This window comes from Podarcis liolepis (assembly GCF_965112155.1).
Source record: "Podarcis liolepis genome assembly, chromosome: 4".
Taxonomy (NCBI): domain Eukaryota; kingdom Metazoa; phylum Chordata; class Lepidosauria; order Squamata; family Lacertidae; genus Podarcis; species Podarcis liolepis.
This window is the reverse complement of record NC_139558.1, coordinates 32012793-32032573: the sequence shown is the minus strand read 5'-3', so window position 1 is coordinate 32032573 and position 19781 is coordinate 32012793. Positions and strand designations below refer to the sequence as shown.

Genomic DNA, 19781 nt, shown 5'->3' with positions numbered 1-19781 from the left:
AAGGGCTTTAAAGCGATAATCGATGCCAGCTGCATTAAAATCACCACGAGAGTTTACAGATGCAGAATTGTATTTAGTTGGTTTGAAGTTGGCTTGCTTAGCCATTGTGTATAGTGAGTCAGGATCCCCCAGTTTGTAAGTAACAAGAAGCTAAGATTATTTGAAAGCAAAACTAAACACAGGTCAAACAATCTAATATTAGCACACTTGATCAGATCTTTGAAAGATACAAACGGGCAGGTGGGTGGAACAGGCAGCGAATTGCACTACTAATGCTAGATCTGGCTTTTAATACATTGGGCTGAACCTGTTAGTTGTTTTCCTCTGCCAAGCGCTCACCCCACCCATGATTTCCACAGGGTGGGATAATTTTGTGCTGCTGCTCTGAGGTTAATGGGGGAGATATATTTTGGGGTGTGTGTGGCACAAATACTGCAGTAGATGCATTCGTATAAACATATATCTATTTCCCTCATAAAAAGGACGAAGAAGAAGAAATCAAGCTGGAGATAAACATGCTGAAGAAATATTCCCATCATAGAAATATTGCAACTTACTACGGTGCTTTTATTAAGAAAAGTCCTCCAGGACATGACGACCAACTATGGGTAAGCATGTTCACAAGGAAAGGGGAATGTGAATTGCAACTAAATGTTCGATTCCCAGCAAAAATACCCTGAATGCTTAATGCTACGCTCACTAGCAGAGCAGGAGGAAAACTCAAAAGAGAATTTAATCTTTAAAATAATGTATAATTTTGTTCCCTTAAACACTCCCTCTTTAATGCTTGGTAGAAATGTGAAGAGTTGGCATAAATTCACACAAAAGAAGCACTTACTGTTCTAGGATTTTAACTAGTTTAAAGCAAAATAGTTCCGCTAGGTTTATCGTGTTTGTGTGACTGAGCTGGGCTAAGCAAGTTAGCCTGTGCTTGAGATGATCAGCATCAACTGACTCTTCCATCTCTCCCTTAAGAGGCTTCCCATTGCATCTCTGCATGAGCCGCTTTTCTAGTTTTGCCTCCTTCCAGTCAGGAAGCACACCCAGTAACTCCAGCAAAAAAAATACAACAGAGAGTAATGTGAGCACCCCCCCCCCGCAAATAATCCTTTCGTGCTATCCACAAGTCTCACTAAGTTCAGTGGGCCTTGCTTACACACACAGGTAAATGGGAATAGGAATTCAGCCTAGTGGTATAGAGCAGGGTTGGGGAACTTGTGGCCTTCCAGATTTTGTTGAACTCCCAACTCCCATCAGCCCTAGCTGACCCATGACCATTAGTTACAAATAATAGGAGTTGCAGTCATTTGACACCTGGGAACCCACAGATGCCCTAGTCCTGGTGGAGACTTATTGGGCTTCTAATAAGGGGGCAAGTTTGTGTCCTTGCTCTCAAATTTTAGAACACCACGGGTCTTGGCACTCTAGAAACTCAAGGCAAAAGACAGGGAGCATGTGTGTGCTAGGATCTGTTTTTTGCCTTGCTCATTGAGGCAGAACTTTTCTCTTTTTGTTCAGATTTTTTTAATTGATTTTTCAAATTTATAAACAAACAAACAAACATAAATCCTAACTGTAATAATTCCACTTTTGTTAACATTATTGAATGACTTCCTCAAATCCCCCTGGCTGAATTTCAATGTATATCATTGTAGCAGTTTTTCAAAACTAATTTCTCATAAAATTTACTTAGTCAAGTAACATCTTTCTTTCTTTTCATATTAACTTTAAACATATTATTCTATAACATCACATATTTAAATCCTAAGCCAATCTGGTAATTGCAAGTATATCTATTTAAATTATCTTAGCATATTTAGCTAAATAGTCTTTGAATTTCATCTATTACTCCTGGTACTCCTCCTCCTCCTGGTCACGGACTCTTCCGGTCAGGTCGACTAGCTCCCAAAAATCCATCATCTTCATCTGCCATTCCGAGGCAGAACTTTTCAATATCCAAACAATCTAGCAGTCTTTTAGTCACCTGTTACTACTATATACATGCCATACATTAAGTAATGTGAACATCTTTGTTCTCTGGAAGCTAATAAATGAATGTATTGATGTTAAAGGAATATAGATTAAGAACCACGTTGGCTGATATGATTGCTTGCCTTCCTTAATTGTCCAATAAGCTTTGTTGCAGTGCAGTTGAATCACTGATATTTCTATCATATATTGACTCTTTTTTTTTGCATTCTTGTCTTTTGTAGCTTGTCATGGAGTTTTGTGGTGCAGGCTCTATTACAGATCTTGTGAAGAATACAAAAGGAAATACTTTGAAGGAGGACTGGATAGCCTACATCTCCAGAGAAATTCTTAGGGTAAGGAAATTATAAGCATTTTTTTCTTTTTAAAAAACGAAACAAAAAATGGCGACATTTAATTTTTGCATTAATTTCCAGTGAAGTACATGGCTTTAACCCTGTGACACGGGACACAGGGTTAAAGCAGTTCTTGAACGTTAATCATTAAGAAAAAATATTAAACCAAACTTAAGCCAACTGTTAGATAATCATTTTAACATAGACCATGTGCATTAGAATCCGTACTAAGTGGTGGGGTCTGATGCTTCGCATGTAATGCAAATTAGACCTCTGGGAGTAGACAGCACCCTGATTACCCACGGAGAAGAACGTTTTCCAAATGGCTGAAGTACAGTCAAAACATATGGCCAAGGGCTGCTCCCATCTTTGTCTGCAAATCTGCAAATTGCGATGGATATTAAAATACAGCATGTGTTTTCTTCATCCACTTCACAGGGCTAGCGCAGGGTGGTTTCTCTGGGTCATGCAGCCAGGTGGTGGATCAATAAAAAGGACTGCATGCTGGCCTTCTTCTGTTTTCTTTGGCACAAGTGTTACTCTTCCTTTTTTGCATGTGGTTTCTTCTTTTGTAAAGCAATACCGAAGCTCAAATTTGGATACATACATACATACGTCATTTTATTTGCATGCTGCCTTTCCATTGTTAAAACCATGAACGCAAGAGAAGGCAGTTCTGTTTTAACCCATACCCGTTTGCAGTTGCACAGACATTTCCCTTTGTGTTAACTTTCCTGGATAACTCTTGGCGCCAAATGGAACACTAAGATAAAGTTCATACTCAAAATATAGGAGCAGCCCAAATCTCTACCTCAGTACTGCTCAAATCTGAACCCTTAAGTGTGCGTAAAACAGCATGGATTCCCGGTAGAATGCTCTCTTGCTGCTTCGTTACTTTCGGCGTGTAGGTAAAGCCCTGCTTTGTGCTCCTCCAACCTATTAGAGGGGATTTGTTGCCTACTTTGGAATCCTGCCTTAAGTGCTGTTTGGAAGCAGGGACCTTCCATAATGTTTTGGGTTTTTTAACACTTAAAAATCTACTTGTGTGCTCAGAATAATCCTAAATATAGAATAAAATCCAGATTGTGTTAAATAATCATCATAAAACAAGCAAGGCAGTATTCCCCCAACCTGATAAATCCATCAATCCCGCTGCAAGGTGTATTGACATAGTAATGCTTTCCTACAGCAAATGAGCATCAGTTCCTGGCAGGTGTTCCTTAAAAGGAAAATTACCTGTTGTGTTTTGGCAGCTACTAGAACCTTATCAGCACCACTGTAATATGTAAATTGTGGTCCATCCATACAAGTGATAGGGCTAGGAATGGGTTTAGCACCACACACGATTTTTTTGGACCTTCTTTTCAAGGGCAGGTCTGTGTAGAGTGCCCGATTACCATATCTTATGTAACAATGGATAGACCATTTACCTCCAATGAGAGGCTGCGGTTGGTGTATCAGAATAGGTGGTGGTAAAAAACCACTTCTGGCAAGGCTGCCACCTGATTGTTGGTTGGCAGGATTGAGGCTTGATGCAGTAGAGCAGGGTTTCCCAAACCTGGGTTTCCAGCTGTTGTTGGACTACAACTCCCATCATCCCTAGCTAGCAGGAATGGTGGCCAGGGACGATGGGAATTGTAGTCCACAGCTGAAGACCCAAGTTTGGGAAATCCTGCATTAGAGCTTTGGAAGTTTTTAACTTCCAGGTAATATCAGACTTTTTCTAGAATGGATAAATCCTTCCCTCCCAAATTGCATGGACCCACAACCAAAACAGATCACGGAGGCATTTGTTTATTAATTATGGCCGCTGCTGCTTCTGTAGCAGTATATTCCAGAGGTCAAGTCCGCATTCTTTGTGGGGAACAGTATTATCATTGCCTTTATTCCAGTCCTGCCCGGTGTTCAATTTAATTGGATCCCCTCATTTATTTTTAACACATGGTGTAAAAGCAGCTTGGGCACAGTAAATCATGATCAAAGATTTTTGTTTAAAGCAAATCAGTTAACTTTGTGCTATTAATCATTCAGCTCCAAAGCACTTTCAAATAATGTCCGTTGTGGGCAAAAAAAGAGAGAAAGAGAGAGAGAGAGAGAGAGAGAGAGAGAGAGAGAGAGAGAGAGAAAGAAAGAAAGAAAGAAAGAAAGAAAGAAAGAAAGAAAGAAAGAAAACTGGCTGCTTAGGGGTGTTGCTTATAAGTGACCTGGCACTTGCACTTGACTTGAAGTATCTCCATCACAATTAAGTTTCATGAAACCAAAAGAGAACAGCAGTAAATTTGCAAAAGTAACTGGCTCAGAAATATTTACTAGCCTATCTGTCCCCCCCCACACACTGATACCTAAAAGAAAAATGAACCAACTTCAGCAAAGCACTGCTTCCAGGTCATCATCACTTGTCACTGGAGATGGATAGGAAGCATGTCTTCTTTTCTCATGGAATTTCAGAGTTCTTCATTCATACAGCTCAGTACTTTGTAAAAATCAGGACGTACACGTAAGTTCTAGAAGATCAGTAGGTGTCCCACAGGACCAGCGTTGCATGTTACCTACTGAGGTGAGGGGAAGCACGAATGATTCATGCTTCCTGTTCTTTGTGCCGCTTGGGAACTTACATACAGTGAGAAGAAAGAGTTTCCAGTGCTGTCCTAGCATGCAATGGGAAGTAAATGAGTAATACTTAAGGCAGTGTTTCCCAACCGGTGTTCCGCGGCACACTAGTGTGCCGCGAGACGTTGGCTGGTGTGCCGTGGGAGGGAGGCGGGCGAGTCGGGCGGCGAGAGGCGGGGCGGCGGCGGCAAGGATCCGCGGCGAGCCGGGGGCGGCTCCGCGGTAGTGGTGCCGAGGTTTCTCTCTCCATTCTCCCCTCACACACACACACACACACACACACACAGGAAATAACACAGGATCAGCTGACAGGACCCGGCCAATGGGGCGGCGGTGGGGCAGCGCGCGCAAAAGGGAGGAGCGCGAGACAGCGGACGAGGAGGAGGCCGGCATGTCCGGGCAGCAGCAGCAACAACAGCAGCAGCAACTCCCGGCGACGGCTCCTCAAGCCCCGGGTAACCCTACTCCCTCACCGGCCTCGGCCGCCCTCCTGCTCCACCCGCCGCCGCCTCCCCCGCCGCCGCCGGCCACCTCGGCCCCGCTGCCGCCCCCTCCTTCGCCCGCTATCGCCGCCACCACCACAACAGCCGCCGCCGCCTCAGCTGCCGCCGTCCCTCAGGCCCTCGCTTTGCTGCCTCCTCCCCCCCCCACCCCCAAAGCTTGGAGGTTCCCCGGCAAGGGGGAGGGAAAAAATTGAAACTTTCACTTTCGTGCGTCCCTCTCGGCGTGACGCTGCACGCTGACGTCACGGGGCTGTAATGGTGGTGTGCCTCGAGATTTTTTTCATCAAACAAGTGTGCCTTTGCCCAAAAAAGGTTGGGAAACACTGACTTAAGGCACTGCAAATAATTGCAGCAAATAGTCAACCTAAACCATTTCCTCCCCCTCCCCTCCAATAATTTGGCCATGCTTGAAGACACTATCTGTACCAAATAGATTTATGTATCTGCTCATCCGCATAACAGTACAAGCTAAAGAGAAAAAAATGCATCTAGAATTCACACTGCTACTGTGCTTTTAAGTTTGTCACATCCAATTTTTAGCCTCCTCTGGAGGCTTGAGGCAGGTAATAAACATGCAGTAAGTAGAAGTGGTAAACAAGTGTTCCTAATTACTCCTTATGTCACATGTCTTCTTAGCCACCCCTTTCCTAAAGCTGAACATTTATGTGCTTTTTAGTCCTCTCTTACACAGCTGAGTCATTCCATATTCCTGGCAAAAGTGCACTGTTTTGTTTCTTGTATATCCTTTGAATACCTCTGCATAGCTTCCATAAGTGGTTTCATTGTCATTCTGCAGTGTGGTCCTTATAATATTAACTCTTGCCAGGCAAGCATAAGCTATACATATTTATATATTCTTAAAATAGCTGTTGTGCTTCACCTTTGTAAAATGTGTGCACAACACCTTATTGCTGCACTTATGTATTTTTGACAAGTAAGGTCTACATGGGTGGCATGCTGTTGAAAACATCTACAGTTGAACATGTTGGGCTGGGCTGGAGGGAAAGAATCCCCAAGGTCTATAGTATGGTTTTGTCAAATAGTTGCAATAGAATGTAGTTGCAAACTTAAAGTGGAAGACGACCCTACAGTCTTTTGTTTTTTTCTTTTTAAATGCAGGGATTGGCGCATCTCCATGCCCACCATGTGATTCATCGGGATATCAAAGGGCAGAATGTATTGCTAACAGAAAATGCAGAGGTGAAACTGGGTAAGTTAATCAGCCTGTTCTACTCACTTTTCTCCTCTGCTGTTGCTGTTCTTCCATACAGCAATAGGCAGCATTTGCTATCTGGCTGAAGAGAAGAGGGTTGCAAATCTATATTTTAAAATAGATTATTTCTTACTTTCTCCTCCGCGCTTTAATGTTTTAGCCGGCATGAAGCTAAACTATGCAGGGTATAACTGGCCATGCCATAAACATTAAGCTCTGAGGTTTCAGCTTCCTTTCTCTCTCCCCTACCCACCTCCCTGTGATGGGGGAAGAGGGTATGTGTTTTGCAGTCCTTGGCAAAACCTGCAAGTCCTACCCTCACCTCAGTGATAGGACCACGGCAAGGAACTGCACACAGATGGGGTTGCAAGCATGTTGCTCATCATGAAGAGTATTTTAGTGTTGAAAGTGTCTAGGAACCAAACTTGGGACAAGGTTGTCACTATGGGTTTGGTCACCATTTGGGGGTCCAAACAGCCCTCTCTTGCTAAATTGCAAAGCGAGACTTAATAAATAAAGCCTCGGGGAATAAGCACAGGCCCCCATAAGCCTAGACCCTCTTAATCAACGGTGATTATGCACGGCACTCCAGATTTATAAAAACGAAGTTGCCAAACTTCATTTAAAAGATGTGTAGCCTGCCTTCCAACTATGAACTGCGTTCAAGGATGCCTGAAAACTCCAGTTAAAATAATTAAGCAGCAACAAATACAAATATAACAGCAGCACAGCTGATAAAACATGCTAGTTAATATTAAAAGCTTGGGCAGAAAGGATTAATTTAGCCTGCACTTTGAAAGGCAGCAGTGTTGGCACCATGTGAATCTCCCTGGGTAGGGAATTCCAGCATCTGTTTTCCATCCATGCCTGTGTCAGATCTATAAAAGAGTACTTATTGTGATGCAACTAAATAGCTAAGCTGTTTTCTCATTTTGAGGGCACTGATTCATTTCTAGATTCCACTCGTAGCATTTGTGTCTTGACCCTATTCAATCTCTGCTTAGTTTCTGTATCTCTTAATCTGACTTCAGAGCATTTTTGCTTGTTGAGTGGGTTGTTCCTGGTAACAAGTAAATAAGAGGGTTGCCTTGGTTCTCCAATGAGTAACCATGCTGCCCAAAAAGAGCTGCTGGTATAGCATGCATTTTAGGAAATTGTATTTTTTGATACAGAGATTAATTTCTGTGTCAGAAAGTCTTCTGCCATGGCTTAGCATGAACAAGCATGTACGCAGCTTCCTAGAGAGGATATTGCAGCCATTTTGCTCCTCTCTTGCTGTTGTGCTCTGCGGTGTCGTGGTTTGGCTTGCCATCTTGTCCAAACCCACATTTGTGGTTCAGCTCTCCCTGACGAACAATGATCTGTAAACAAAGAACAACCTTTGGTTACGGCTCACGGTATGTCTGGAGAGAGACCAGGTTCAGGTGACACACTAAGCTAAATGGTGGATTAGCTCACTGCAGCATGACTGTGGCCAGTGAGAATCAAAGCGACTACAATCTCCTCTCAGCCCCACAGTTCGCTTGTTTGTGCTAAGCCATGGTTTGATTTAGTATGTGCAAAATCTGCTAAATGTGGCACGTGGCCCTTGATTATTCCACCCTTCTTCCTTCAAAAATGGAACCACTTGCTTGGCTTTGTGCATGCAGCTAGATAGAAAAGAACATTCTGTGGACAATGTTCTTGCAGCCCTTTGTTTGATATGGATGCTATCTTGCCAGTAAACCCATGAGATGTGTTTAAGATTACTTTCTACTAATGAGCCGAATACCTTCTAGCATCGATCCGTATAAATGTCCATTTTAACTCATTTTCCGAATTGTAGAAGCCTTGGTATATATCTGCAGCATATTGCCGGAACACCTATTATTTTACAGTGACCCTGGAGATCTCGCTTCAGTGTGTTTTGATTCTTCTTTTTTTCTGTTCATGACGTAGTGGACTTTGGTGTTAGTGCTCAGCTGGACAGGACAGTCGGTAGGAGAAATACCTTTATTGGCACACCTTACTGGATGGCCCCAGAAGTTATTGCCTGTGATGAAAATCCAGATGCTACATATGACTACAGAGTAAGAGAAATATTAACATAGTTGTTGGGCTGTATTGAGTGTTCTACAAATTCTGTATTTATCATTGGTGCTGTGCCTGGAAGACATGACTCCCCCCCTTTTTTTCTTTTCTAAGGAATTTCTCTTACAGTTGATTAAGTGGAGGGGAAAGTAGGCACAGACAGTATAACCTAATAAATTAATGCATGTAGTATAAAGCTTAACAGTGCATTTCCTACACGGAAAACTCCTATATAGGAAGGAGCATGAAACCCTCGTGACAATCTTAAGACAACCTTTCCATTTGTGTGTGTGACTTTGTGCAGCTTGTGTGTGTGTGTGTGCACACAGCGAAAATAAATACATGGGCAGTCAAAGTTGTGTGTCTGCACACAAGTTTCATACTCCCTTCTCCCCTCTCTCACACTCTTCATAGAGGGCTTTCAGTGTTGGAAATGTGAAGGTAAAGGACCATTAGGTCCAGTCGTGACTGACACTGGGCTTGCGGCGCTCATCTCACTTTATTGGCCGAGGGAGCTGGCGTACAGGTCATGTGGCCATCATGACTAAGCCGCTTCTGGTGAACCAGAGCAGCGCACGGAAACGCCGTTTACCTTCCCGCCAGAGCGGTACCAATTTATCTACTTGCACTTTGACATGCTTTTGAACTGCTAGGTTGGCAGGAGCAGGGACCGAGCAACGGGAGCTCACCCTGTCATGGTGATTCGAACCACCAACCTTCTGATCGGCAAGTCCTAGGCTCTGTGCTTTAACCCACAGCGCCACCCACGTCCCATTGGAAATGTGAAGGTGCCCCTAAATTCTCCTTTCCTCCACTCTTTCTTTCTGTGCAGCTCACATGAAATTGGGCCAAGGGTCACCCTTGGTTGATATGATTCTCCCATCCCACCTCCATTTCTTCTTCTGTGAAAGGAGAACTGAAGTTCAGCTTCAAAAGAAACCAAAGTTTGTTGTGTTGTGGTTTAAGACCCTGGTTTCTTTGGACATAACATGCAACTCTGATTTGTTCTAAGAGGAAGCTTTCATTCTTCCCTAACTTGAGGAAGCCGGGGGAAGCAAACATTCACCCATGCTATGGTTTAGTTGTTCATCTGAAACTGGTATTAGATATGAGATGATTGTCCTTATTTGACTTTTTCTGTCTGAGCATCAATAGATGCAACAAACATCAGCCTTTAAGGGCTATCAAGGTTAAATGGTCTTGTTTCATAATTTGTTTCCTTCTCCTTCTCCTTTAAAGCTAGGTTCCTTTTAAAGCAGCCTTATGGAAATCTCTAAGCACGTCTTAGGCAATCACAGGAGAAAAGAGAATAAAATATTTAATTCTCATTGCTAGAAACAGTGCATTAATCTAAATAAAGCTTGGGAACTTGAAATCCTTAATTGCCTTTGAGAATAAGATCTTACGTAAGACGAGATACTATTTTTATTAGGTATATCATAGTGCACTGAAACACAGTCGATTTTGAGAATATGTGAGAGAAGGGAAGGACAGAAGAAGTGGACAGGGAGCATCATCATCATCATCATTAAAATTTCTATACCACTCTTCATCAGAAGGTCTTAGTGCTGTTTACAATATTAAAAACACAAAGATTACCTACCCTAATAACGAACAAAAACAATATCGCTGCCAGCACCACAGTCATAGATTGTTAAATTAGCTAAAGGCCTGGTTATAGATAAATGTTTCTGGCTGGCACCCTTCAACAAATGGGGAGCCGTGGCAAGAAAGGCCTGTTCTCGTGCTGCCACCCTCTGGACCTCTCACGGAGGAGGCCCACGAAGAAGGGCCTCAGGAAATGAGCCCTGGTATCTCCTCATGTGCCAAAGAAGATGAATTATGACACTGGTAATGTTACAAATTTGCAGTTGTTGTGATAGTGGTGAATAAGGCTGTCTTTTTAGCTATCACAGTGTCCTCAAATTGCCACCTAGTGGGTCTCTTCTGGGAAATCAAAGTGTTCCTCCACCCATAATTGTTATCTCCTGTCTGTTATTGCTGACAGAGACATTTCTATCTCTGGGCAGCACTAGAATGTTAAGATTTTCTTTAATTTACCAAACATCCTGGAAAAAAATTAATTTTATGTATCTCATCCTACAAGAGCAATGCGGGAATACTTGAGAACTGGAGCTTAGGACAACTAGCCCATGGAAAAACAGCAGTAGCATCTCAAGTCTTCTTGCCTCCTATAATCAGAAATTCATCCCTATGTTTATTTTGTAATAGAATAAGCAACATGGCTATGACCTCTTTGGAGTAATTTTTTTAGCCTTTCTCTTCAAGTGTGTATTTTAGGAGTCTTCCTTGAGCTTAGTTTAGCTCCATATTTGCTTTCTGTTGGTGTCAGCACCCCTCAATTTTGTTTGGTTTCTATGTAATTACATTCACCAAATAGCAAAAAGTTTTTGATTTGTAAAAACTCCAGAAATGTTATTTCATGGAGGGAAGAGGGGGGGGGGGACTTGCAATATTTATTTAAATCCAACATAGTCTTACTTAGAGTTTGACTTAACACATGAGATTGGCTGTGTAGATGCTAAATAATAAGTTCTCCATTAGTCAGTTTAAATATTCTTATTTGGGTATTGTTTCCCCCACCCATAATAAGGTAAAAGGAAAGTCTAGGTTTATGCAATTCGATATGCAGTGCATCAGAGACAGAAAAGAAAAATGGATAAAAGTGTTTGCTAACATATGGCGTCTTTTTGCAGAGTGACCTTTGGTCATGTGGCATTACAGCTATCGAGATGGCAGAAGGTGCTCCTCGTAAGTGATATGTATCCATTTTCTATTGGCCTGATGGTTTTTTGTTTTTTTGAAATTTTGAAACCTATATTTTAACTTGCTCTTTGTAACCTAAGCTTGCACTTGAGATTTTTGAAAGCACAACGGTCGATTTCTGTTCTCTTGGATTCCCACCCCACCTCCTCTAGCAGCATAAAAATAAAGCACTATAAATAGTAGCGCCTTTTGCCAGATAGCCCTGTGCCAAATCATTACTTTGTGGTTGTGCTAGGGCTATAGAAACAAAACAATGGGAGAAACCTTGTAACTGAGATTTATTGAATCCATATAAACTTTCTGATGAGAGACATCAGATCTTCAAACAGATATGCTGCAGCAGTATCAATGCTTTGTGTTTGTGTAAACTGTGAAGAACAATCTCTAGTGCAGTGTTTCCCAAACTTTTTTGGGCAACGGCACACCTGTTTACTGAAAAAAAATCTCGCGGCACACCACCATTAAAGCCCCGCCCCGTGACGTCAGCGCGCAGCGTCACGCCGGGAGGGACGCACGAAAGTGAAAGTTTTTTCCCTCCCCCCTCAGTCCCTCGCTCGGAATTTAGCTCGTTTGGGGCATCGCTCCGGCTGCTCCCTCTCCCGCCACGCAGGAGCGATGCCTCTCTCTGGCTCTCCCTCCGCGCAGGCTGAGGGAGGGAGGGAGGTGCGCGTGTGACCCGTCTCTGCTGGGAGACCAAACCCAGCGAGGCAGAGTCGCGCGGAGGCGCCCAGGCAGCGCTGCCGGCTGCGAGGAGGAGCGCCAGGCAGCAGCAGGAGGCGCGGCCTCTCCTCGCCGCCGCCGCCCCGCCTCTCGCCGCCCGACTCGCCCGCCTCCCTCCAGGCATCTCGCGGCACACCAGCCGATGTCTCACGGCACACTCGTGTGCCGCGGAACACCGGTTGGGAAACACTGCTCTAGTGGATAGTCTTGCCAAGGAAACTTAAGTCTCAAGTCCTCCCCCCCCCCCCGTTTCTATGGGTTATCAGAAATAGCAATTTCCATAAAATTCCTCAGTGCAGAGAATGAAATGCTTTTTTTCTTATTTATCTCTAGCTCTCTGCGACATGCATCCAATGCGCGCCCTGTTTCTTATTCCTAGAAATCCTCCTCCACGGCTAAAATCTAAGAAATGGTATGTGGTAGCTATAATGGGAAGTTGTGTATTGGTTGTAATACAGCATTTTCCCTTTCACAAGACAGAAAAGCCACGTTTGGACATAATGCAGAACCACTGTTCAGAGCTACATTGAATGTGCCTTGCCTTTTTTTAGGCTTGTGTGATCTGCTTTCTCCTCCTCTTCCTGTGCTCAGGAGCTGTTCAGAAGTTTTCACTTTCCTTTAAATGTTGCTTGTCATTACTTTCAAACTTAGGATCGTGATTTAACACAACTATGGTGAGTTTCAGAATAAGAAAAATGGGAACTGTGAATTATAAAGCTGGGTTGCTAAAACCAACCATAGGTGGTGTTAAACATGGTCCTTGGTTGGGATGAAATGACCAGGAAAAGCTTTCGTATTCAAGCCCAGCAGGTTGCTAAGGTTGTTTATGTAGTGCTGAACTTGGGTTTAGTGTCCAAAAGTGGCCATTGTGTTACTTCTAAAGACCTGAAAAATAATTCACAGGTGTCTGAAAATTATTAATTGCTGAGTGAGAGCCCTAGCTGAGATCATTATATAGTTTTAATGGTTCTTAACAATGCTTACACGTTAAAATAAAGAACAAAAAATAGGCATGGTTGACACCAGCTTCTTGTTAAGCTGACAAATTCTGCAGCCACTGAAGCTGAAAATGACACAACCAATAATAAGGGAGTGGGCAAATGCCACCCAACTCCTGGCTTCCATGTTGAAGGTATTTGTTAAAATTCATGAAGTCTTTCACTATAATAATTGCAAACAGCGAATGGTATGGTTATCCATCTCACCAGATGACAGAAATTCATTACCTCTATCAGATTGTATTTTTAAGCCAAACCACTTTTATGTATAACTTTGACAGCCACTGAGAACCTCAAGGTGACTCTAGTTATGTTCAGGAATGCAGAGTTCTTGTGCTAATGTTTTAGAACTCTTTTTATAAATTGCATTTAAGGAAATTAAATGGAGTTGTTCCTTTGTTGAATTTGTGTGTGTGTGTGTGTGTGTGAGTGAGAGAGAGAGAGAGAGAGAGAATGACTGACTGACTGACTGATCATGTGCACCTGATGTTCCCGAGGATCTCTATATTGATTGATTGGCCAGAATGGGGACTCATGCTAAATTAAAACTATTTCCCCAGGAAAAATAGGCTCTGTTTGAACCAGGCACTTACTTACCATTTACTTCTAGAAAGATAACTCTCTAAATTTGTATAGCACTGCTTGCATTTGTTATTGAGTTAGAAAAATGTGATAATGACTCCCCTAAGATCCTTAACGTACCTAGATACATGCAAATATAATTTGCTTTTCCTTGTGAAGTTATTGCCCTCATATTTTGTGTTGCATTCAGCCAAATTTGTTTGTCAGAGATTGGTCCTGCCACTTTTTAGGATGCAAGGTGAACCTTGCTAAATAAATTCTGATCTTGTCAAAGTGACTTGAAATGTGTGTCATTTTCTTTTTGCTCAGGTCAAAAAAGTTCTTTAGTTTTATAGAGGGCTGTTTAGTGAAGAACTATATGCAACGACCTTCTACAGAGCAGCTTTTAAAACATCCATTTATACGCGATCAGCCAAATGAAAGGCAAGTCCGAATCCAGCTTAAAGATCACATAGACAGAACCAAGAAGAAGAGAGGCGAAAAGGGTATGTGATCTTTTTGAAACTACATCCACAGTGTTTGTGTGCATGTTGTAGTAGTAAGGTTTGTTCTAGAGCGGTATATAAAATAAATCACAGGTGTTCTGGTTTACAAACTAAGGACCAAACTAGATGCTCACTTAACACATAGCATGCAGATATATATTTTGATTTCCCTTCAATAATTACAGGTTACAGGTGGGCCAATTCTTACTGGGTGTGGGGAGGGGAGACTTATTTCTCCAGTGCCTCATCATGATCCCAAGCAACCCAACTTTCTGCATGACTAGAAGCCATTGGCAACCTTGGGGAATTTTCCCTCTAAGGCTCCTAGCCATAGCTCATGGGGAGGAGAAATCTACCTTCCAATCATGGTGGGACAATGAAGAGATCAGACCTCCCTCATGCTGCCTTCCCAGTAAGACACCCACCCTCCTTGCCTATAATTTAAGGAAAAACATGATGCGTGTTATGATTTAATGAATACAATCAAACCTTGGCTGTCGAACGCAATCTGTTCTGGAAGCCTCTTCGGCTTCTGAAACATTTGACAACTGAGGCGTGGTTTCTGATTGGTTGCAAGAGCTTCTTGCACCCGAGCGGAAGCTGCGTCGGACGTTCAGGTTCCAAAAAAGTTTGAAAACTGGAGCATTTGCTTCCGGGTTTTCGGCGTTCGGGGGTTTCTAAAATGGCCTCCCTAAAATTCACATCATTACTATAGTTGTTGCTTTTTTAAAAAAACTCATGTTGGTGAAATTGCCTATTATTATCTTTATCTCAGAGCTTTCCCAAAGCTTTGGCTGATAAAACAGCTTTTGCATAGAACTCCTATGTTCTGTTTGGAATGTGGGGTTTAAACATTCCGGGTTGATTGTTTTCATGACTGTTTTCTCCTTCCCCATTCTCCCCACCCCATCCCACTCCTACCAGATGAAACTGAGTATGAATATAGTGGAAGTGAAGAAGAGGAAGAGGAAGTGCCTGAACAAGAAGGAGAGCCAAGGTAATGTATCTCTAACATGGTGATCCAACAGAGAAATGTTAGGGGTCAGTTAAAAATTCTGTGGACATCTGGTTTGCAAGATCACCAAACTCAAGAAAACAAGAGCAGACCAAAGGCCTATCTGGTTCAGCATCCTCTTCTCAAAGTAGCCGGACAGGTGCCACCAAGCAGGTCCTGGAGTGTAGCAGCACCCTCCCCGCTTTAATTCCCAGCAGCAGGTATAAAGGGCCAAGTTGCCTCTGCCAATGGAGGTACAACATAGGCAACGTGGCTCATAGCCTTTGATAGCCCCACCCTCCATGACAGTAAGGTCTTACTCTTAAAAGGCAGGGGTAGAATCCTTAATATTAATGATTGGTGTAGAATAAGGAGTTTCTCTCTCTGTGTGTTTGCGTTGGGGGCAAGGAATCTATTTTATCATTTGTCCTGAACCCCTGTTAGGATTGCCATTCGGCTTAGAGTTGAGTGTGTTGCAGCTTGGAACATTTTGTTTGAGCACAGAAAGCTCACCAAGGTTCAAATCCCAGCTTAGGTGTGAAGCTCATTCGCTTCGTCTTGGCCTAATCCTCTCCGCAAGATGGAATAATGTTTAAATGATTGCAACAATGGCACATGAGTGGTCCACTGTCACATGACCAGAAGCAAAGCAGTGACCTCATTTCCCATCATGCAGGGGAAATGTAAAATATTGTTTGTTTGCTCAATATTAAAGATCTCGAAATACCAAACATACCAAATGGTAGCCTAGGCAAGTACGTTGTCTTGGGATATGATAAGCACCTCAAAGCATAAAGATGCTTGAGACATTGCAGTGAATAACTTGGAGATTACTAAGAACCAGCTGTGTGTGTGTGTGTGTGTGTGTGTGTGTGTGTGTGAGAGATCACTTTCTCTTAAAAACAAGAAAGCAAAACACCCAGATTTTTGTTCATACTTCTGGAGAAAATTGACTACATTCTGATTTCTGCTGATTTGGCACTCCCAACCCCCCTCCTGCAGTGTTACTGTACATTTTAGTGCTCCCCAGGGGAAATCAAAGAAAGATGTGAAATGAAAAAGTTCCCAGCAGCATGCTTGAGTTATTTACTTACTGGCTTTTGTTTTGGTTTTAATAACTCCCCCCCCCCCTTCTCCTTCTTACAGTTCTATTGTTAATGTGCCTGGAGAATCTACCCTCAGACGTGATTTCCTGAGATTGCAGCAGGAAAACAAGGAACGTTCTGAAGCTCTTCGGAGACAACAGCTGCTACAGGAACAGCAGCTCCGAGAGCAAGAGGAATACAAGCGACAGCTGCTGGCAGAGAGACAAAAGCGCATTGAACAGCAGAAAGAGCAGAGGAGGAGACTAGAAGAGGTAGAAGCAGGCCAGAATGGAAAAGCCTACTCTTTTCACCTTTTGTTAAAAGGGCCAAAGGCTACAGATTCTCTCCTAAGATCCTGAAAATGCTGGAGCCCCTGAATAAACACCTCCTGCTGTAGTGTTTCTGATGCTAGAGTACTTGGGTTGAGGCAATAGGTCTAATGATCAGGAGCAGCCAAGCCAAAGGGGGAGTTTTATTTGCCTGTTTTGCAGCTTCCTTTCTGTCCTGCAGTGTCTGAATTGGGTGCTAAAGCTTGGTGGCTATCAGACCATTTCTATAATAATAATAATAATAATAATAATAATAATAATAATAATAATAATAATAATAATAAAATTTATTTATAACCCGCCCATCTGGCCGGGCTTCTCCAGCCACTCTGGGCGGCTTCCAACAAAATATTAAAATACAGTAATGCATCAAATATGATATGATGACGTGATACTAAACCCACAAAATGTAACCCTAGCCTAAACAAGCTGAAAGTAACCAATATCTGCCTGCTGGATTATTCACCATGAGGCGTGCCAACTGTATGAGGCTGAGGCCTCTACACCCCCCCCCCTGTCCACTGGGATGGGGCTCAGCCCCCCGATCTTGAGGGGGCAGAGGAAGCCTGGCAGGATGTCACCCTGGGCTGCGCAGCGTTGGGAGACGCCATGTAGACTAGTGCATCCTGGCGCATGGATGTCACATTGAGAGGAGGCCTGGCCGGCCTTTCCTGATGCAACAGTCGTCACACGCAGATAGCATCAGCCCTACCAATGTTGGGCACAACTTGGTGCCTATGTTCAATAGTTAAGCCTAATTGGGGTGTGTTCCTTCAACACAGCAGCTGTGACCAAGGACACATCTAGTGGCTCGCTCCCTACCCCTTTCACAAAAAGGGCATGACTCTATGTAACAACTAAGTCATCATGTGTGCAACTGTGTGGGGGGAAGGCTTTTATTTGACCTGGAGCTCTGCACAATCAAGAGTTCTTGATTCCAGTAGGCCTTCTCACATAGATGTGGAGCTCCACTTCAGATGGGTCATTCTCTTCACGCAGAAGCTAGGGGCAGGATGCTCTGCATTGACAAATGCAAGATTGTTAGTGCTCAAATTGGGCTCTAGAAAAACATGGTGTTGCTTACTTTCACCCAACTCCAGTCTTGAAGAACAATGATCATTCACTTAGTTTTGATGTTTACAAGGCGCTCAACGGCTTCCTTAAATTGTTTGCCTTTTTCCTGCTTTGTGAGACAGTTTTGTTGTTTTTAGAAGTTCTTATATAATCATTTTTGTCTTAGTTTCACACAAACAGCAAGACCTGGCAGACTGAAATACTTTTAAATAATTACCTGAGGGCTAGTTCACAGATGAGTGCTTTTTTTGACGCTGGCATTCAGTTATTATGAAGCTGTCACAGACTAAACACTACAGATAGAACTTTCATATTGCCAGATGTCATGACAATTGTTCAGAGACAGCGGATGTACTAGCCTAAAACTGGCAGAGGTTTCTAGAAGTTTGATTGTACTTTGCCCCGACTTAGATGCCATGGTTTCACTATGACAAACAATGATTGATTGGCCAAGGAACAAGCAATTCCTCTTCGCCCTTCTCCTCCCCCTGCTTGAGCACCTGGTTTTGATGAAGATTCTGTGGTTTCTTAAACTACAGTTTCCAGTGACATTCCAACTGGGAAACTGTGGTTTCAGGGCTCTCTCCCAAGTGTTTCGTATGAAGGCATACTATACCTTCTTGCTTAAAGGAAATGCATATACAGAGCTATATGTTTTAGCTAGAGTTGTAAATGAGCCAGGATTGCAGTGACTCAGATGAAATTATATTCTTCTAGCTAGTGGGCAGAGCAGGAAACATAAACCTGGGAACTGGGGAAGCTTCTGTTCAATGTGTTATTTATTCCCATATTTTCTGTAGGATTTTCACTTTGTGAAAAGGTGGTGTGCTATGGAAGGGGTAATGTGTTCAGAAACATTTACCACCTTAGATGATTTTGTGTTCTGCACAGAGCAGAGGCAGTTGGTACATGCTTAGAAGGATTTGCTGTATGTCATGGTTTTAAAATTATGGCAATGCACCATGAAGAATTAAGTATTAATAAGACATGCTATTGAATTTTGTTGAATCTGTATTGTCATGTTCCCTATTACTGGGTTAACTGGCAAAAATTTGACTGGAAAAATCTTCAGTTTTGAACAAGAACAGAACAACTAATGCTCAAACTATTTAGAATCTTTTTGGCCAGATAACTAATAGTGATTCTTGGAAGAATGTTGACCAAATGAACTATTTAGAGAGAAGAGGAAGCAAATCAGAAACTGAAAAAATATATGAGTCAAGTGGCTTGAGGACTCTGTCCTCAATTCACCTTATGTGTTGCAAATGCAATAAAGTAAATCAAGGGGAGTTGAATGATTCTCTCCCCGCTCCCCCCCAAATATTTGAAGTCCTTTTTCATATGTTCTTTAGTGGACTGAATATTGATAGTAAAGAAGCCATGGATTGCTTTGTTTTGGGTAGTGGGTTTAAGGCTATCTATATAGCATTTTCCCATATGTTTTGTGACAGGGTTACAGGAATGTTTTATACAATATGTAGTTTCTGGGGATGTAATGCCAGCCCTTTTAAAATATGGGATTGCTTTCCAAATACTGGCACACACCCAGATGGATTTGACAGAGGTTTTTTGCAGAGTTGCATTGGAAATGCATTCTTTTTCAGAATTTAAATAAGAGTTTGAAAGCCAACGTGGTATATTAAATGGAGCGTGTACCCTGAATGTGAGAAACCCCGGCTACGCACTGAGATAGAATCCAGCAAAGATCCTGGTGAACTACTGCAATACATGTCCAACAACCCATTCCTTAAGACAATACATTCTTGTGTTCTCTAGAACTATTCAGGCTGGATATTAGGCAAAGCAGCACTATAAGCTGGGCCTATAGGAAAAGTCCCAAAGTCCTGCAGTCCTGCATAATAGTATTGAGATGGGCTGCAGGGGCTTTTTTTTTGGTAGGCTGTGTGTGTGGACTACTGAGCTGCAAGTCCAACCTGGTCTCCCACCAGCAGCAAAATCGGTGGCAGCTACACTGAACAAGGCACCTCCTCCCTCATTTGTGTATTG

At 42.8% G+C, this 19781-nt stretch overlaps 1 protein-coding gene across 4 annotated transcripts in view; it reads left to right on the top strand.

Annotated features, from left to right (window-relative positions):
* Positions 1 to 19781, top strand: part of MAP4K4 (mitogen-activated protein kinase kinase kinase kinase 4) — a 129631-nt gene that overhangs the window by 73282 nt on the left and 36568 nt on the right. For all 4 annotated transcript variants that reach the window (XM_083501447.1, XM_083501446.1, XM_083501449.1 and 1 more), the window contains exons 4-12: positions 483 to 608; positions 2214 to 2324; positions 6557 to 6647; positions 8589 to 8719; positions 11438 to 11492; positions 12561 to 12639; positions 14117 to 14292; positions 15217 to 15289; positions 16433 to 16643. In XM_083501447.1, coding sequence (XP_083357573.1) covers positions 483 to 608; positions 2214 to 2324; positions 6557 to 6647; positions 8589 to 8719; positions 11438 to 11492; positions 12561 to 12639; positions 14117 to 14292; positions 15217 to 15289; positions 16433 to 16643 — 1053 coding nt within the window. The remainder of the gene's footprint in view (positions 1 to 482; positions 609 to 2213; positions 2325 to 6556; positions 6648 to 8588; positions 8720 to 11437; positions 11493 to 12560; positions 12640 to 14116; positions 14293 to 15216; positions 15290 to 16432; positions 16644 to 19781) is intronic.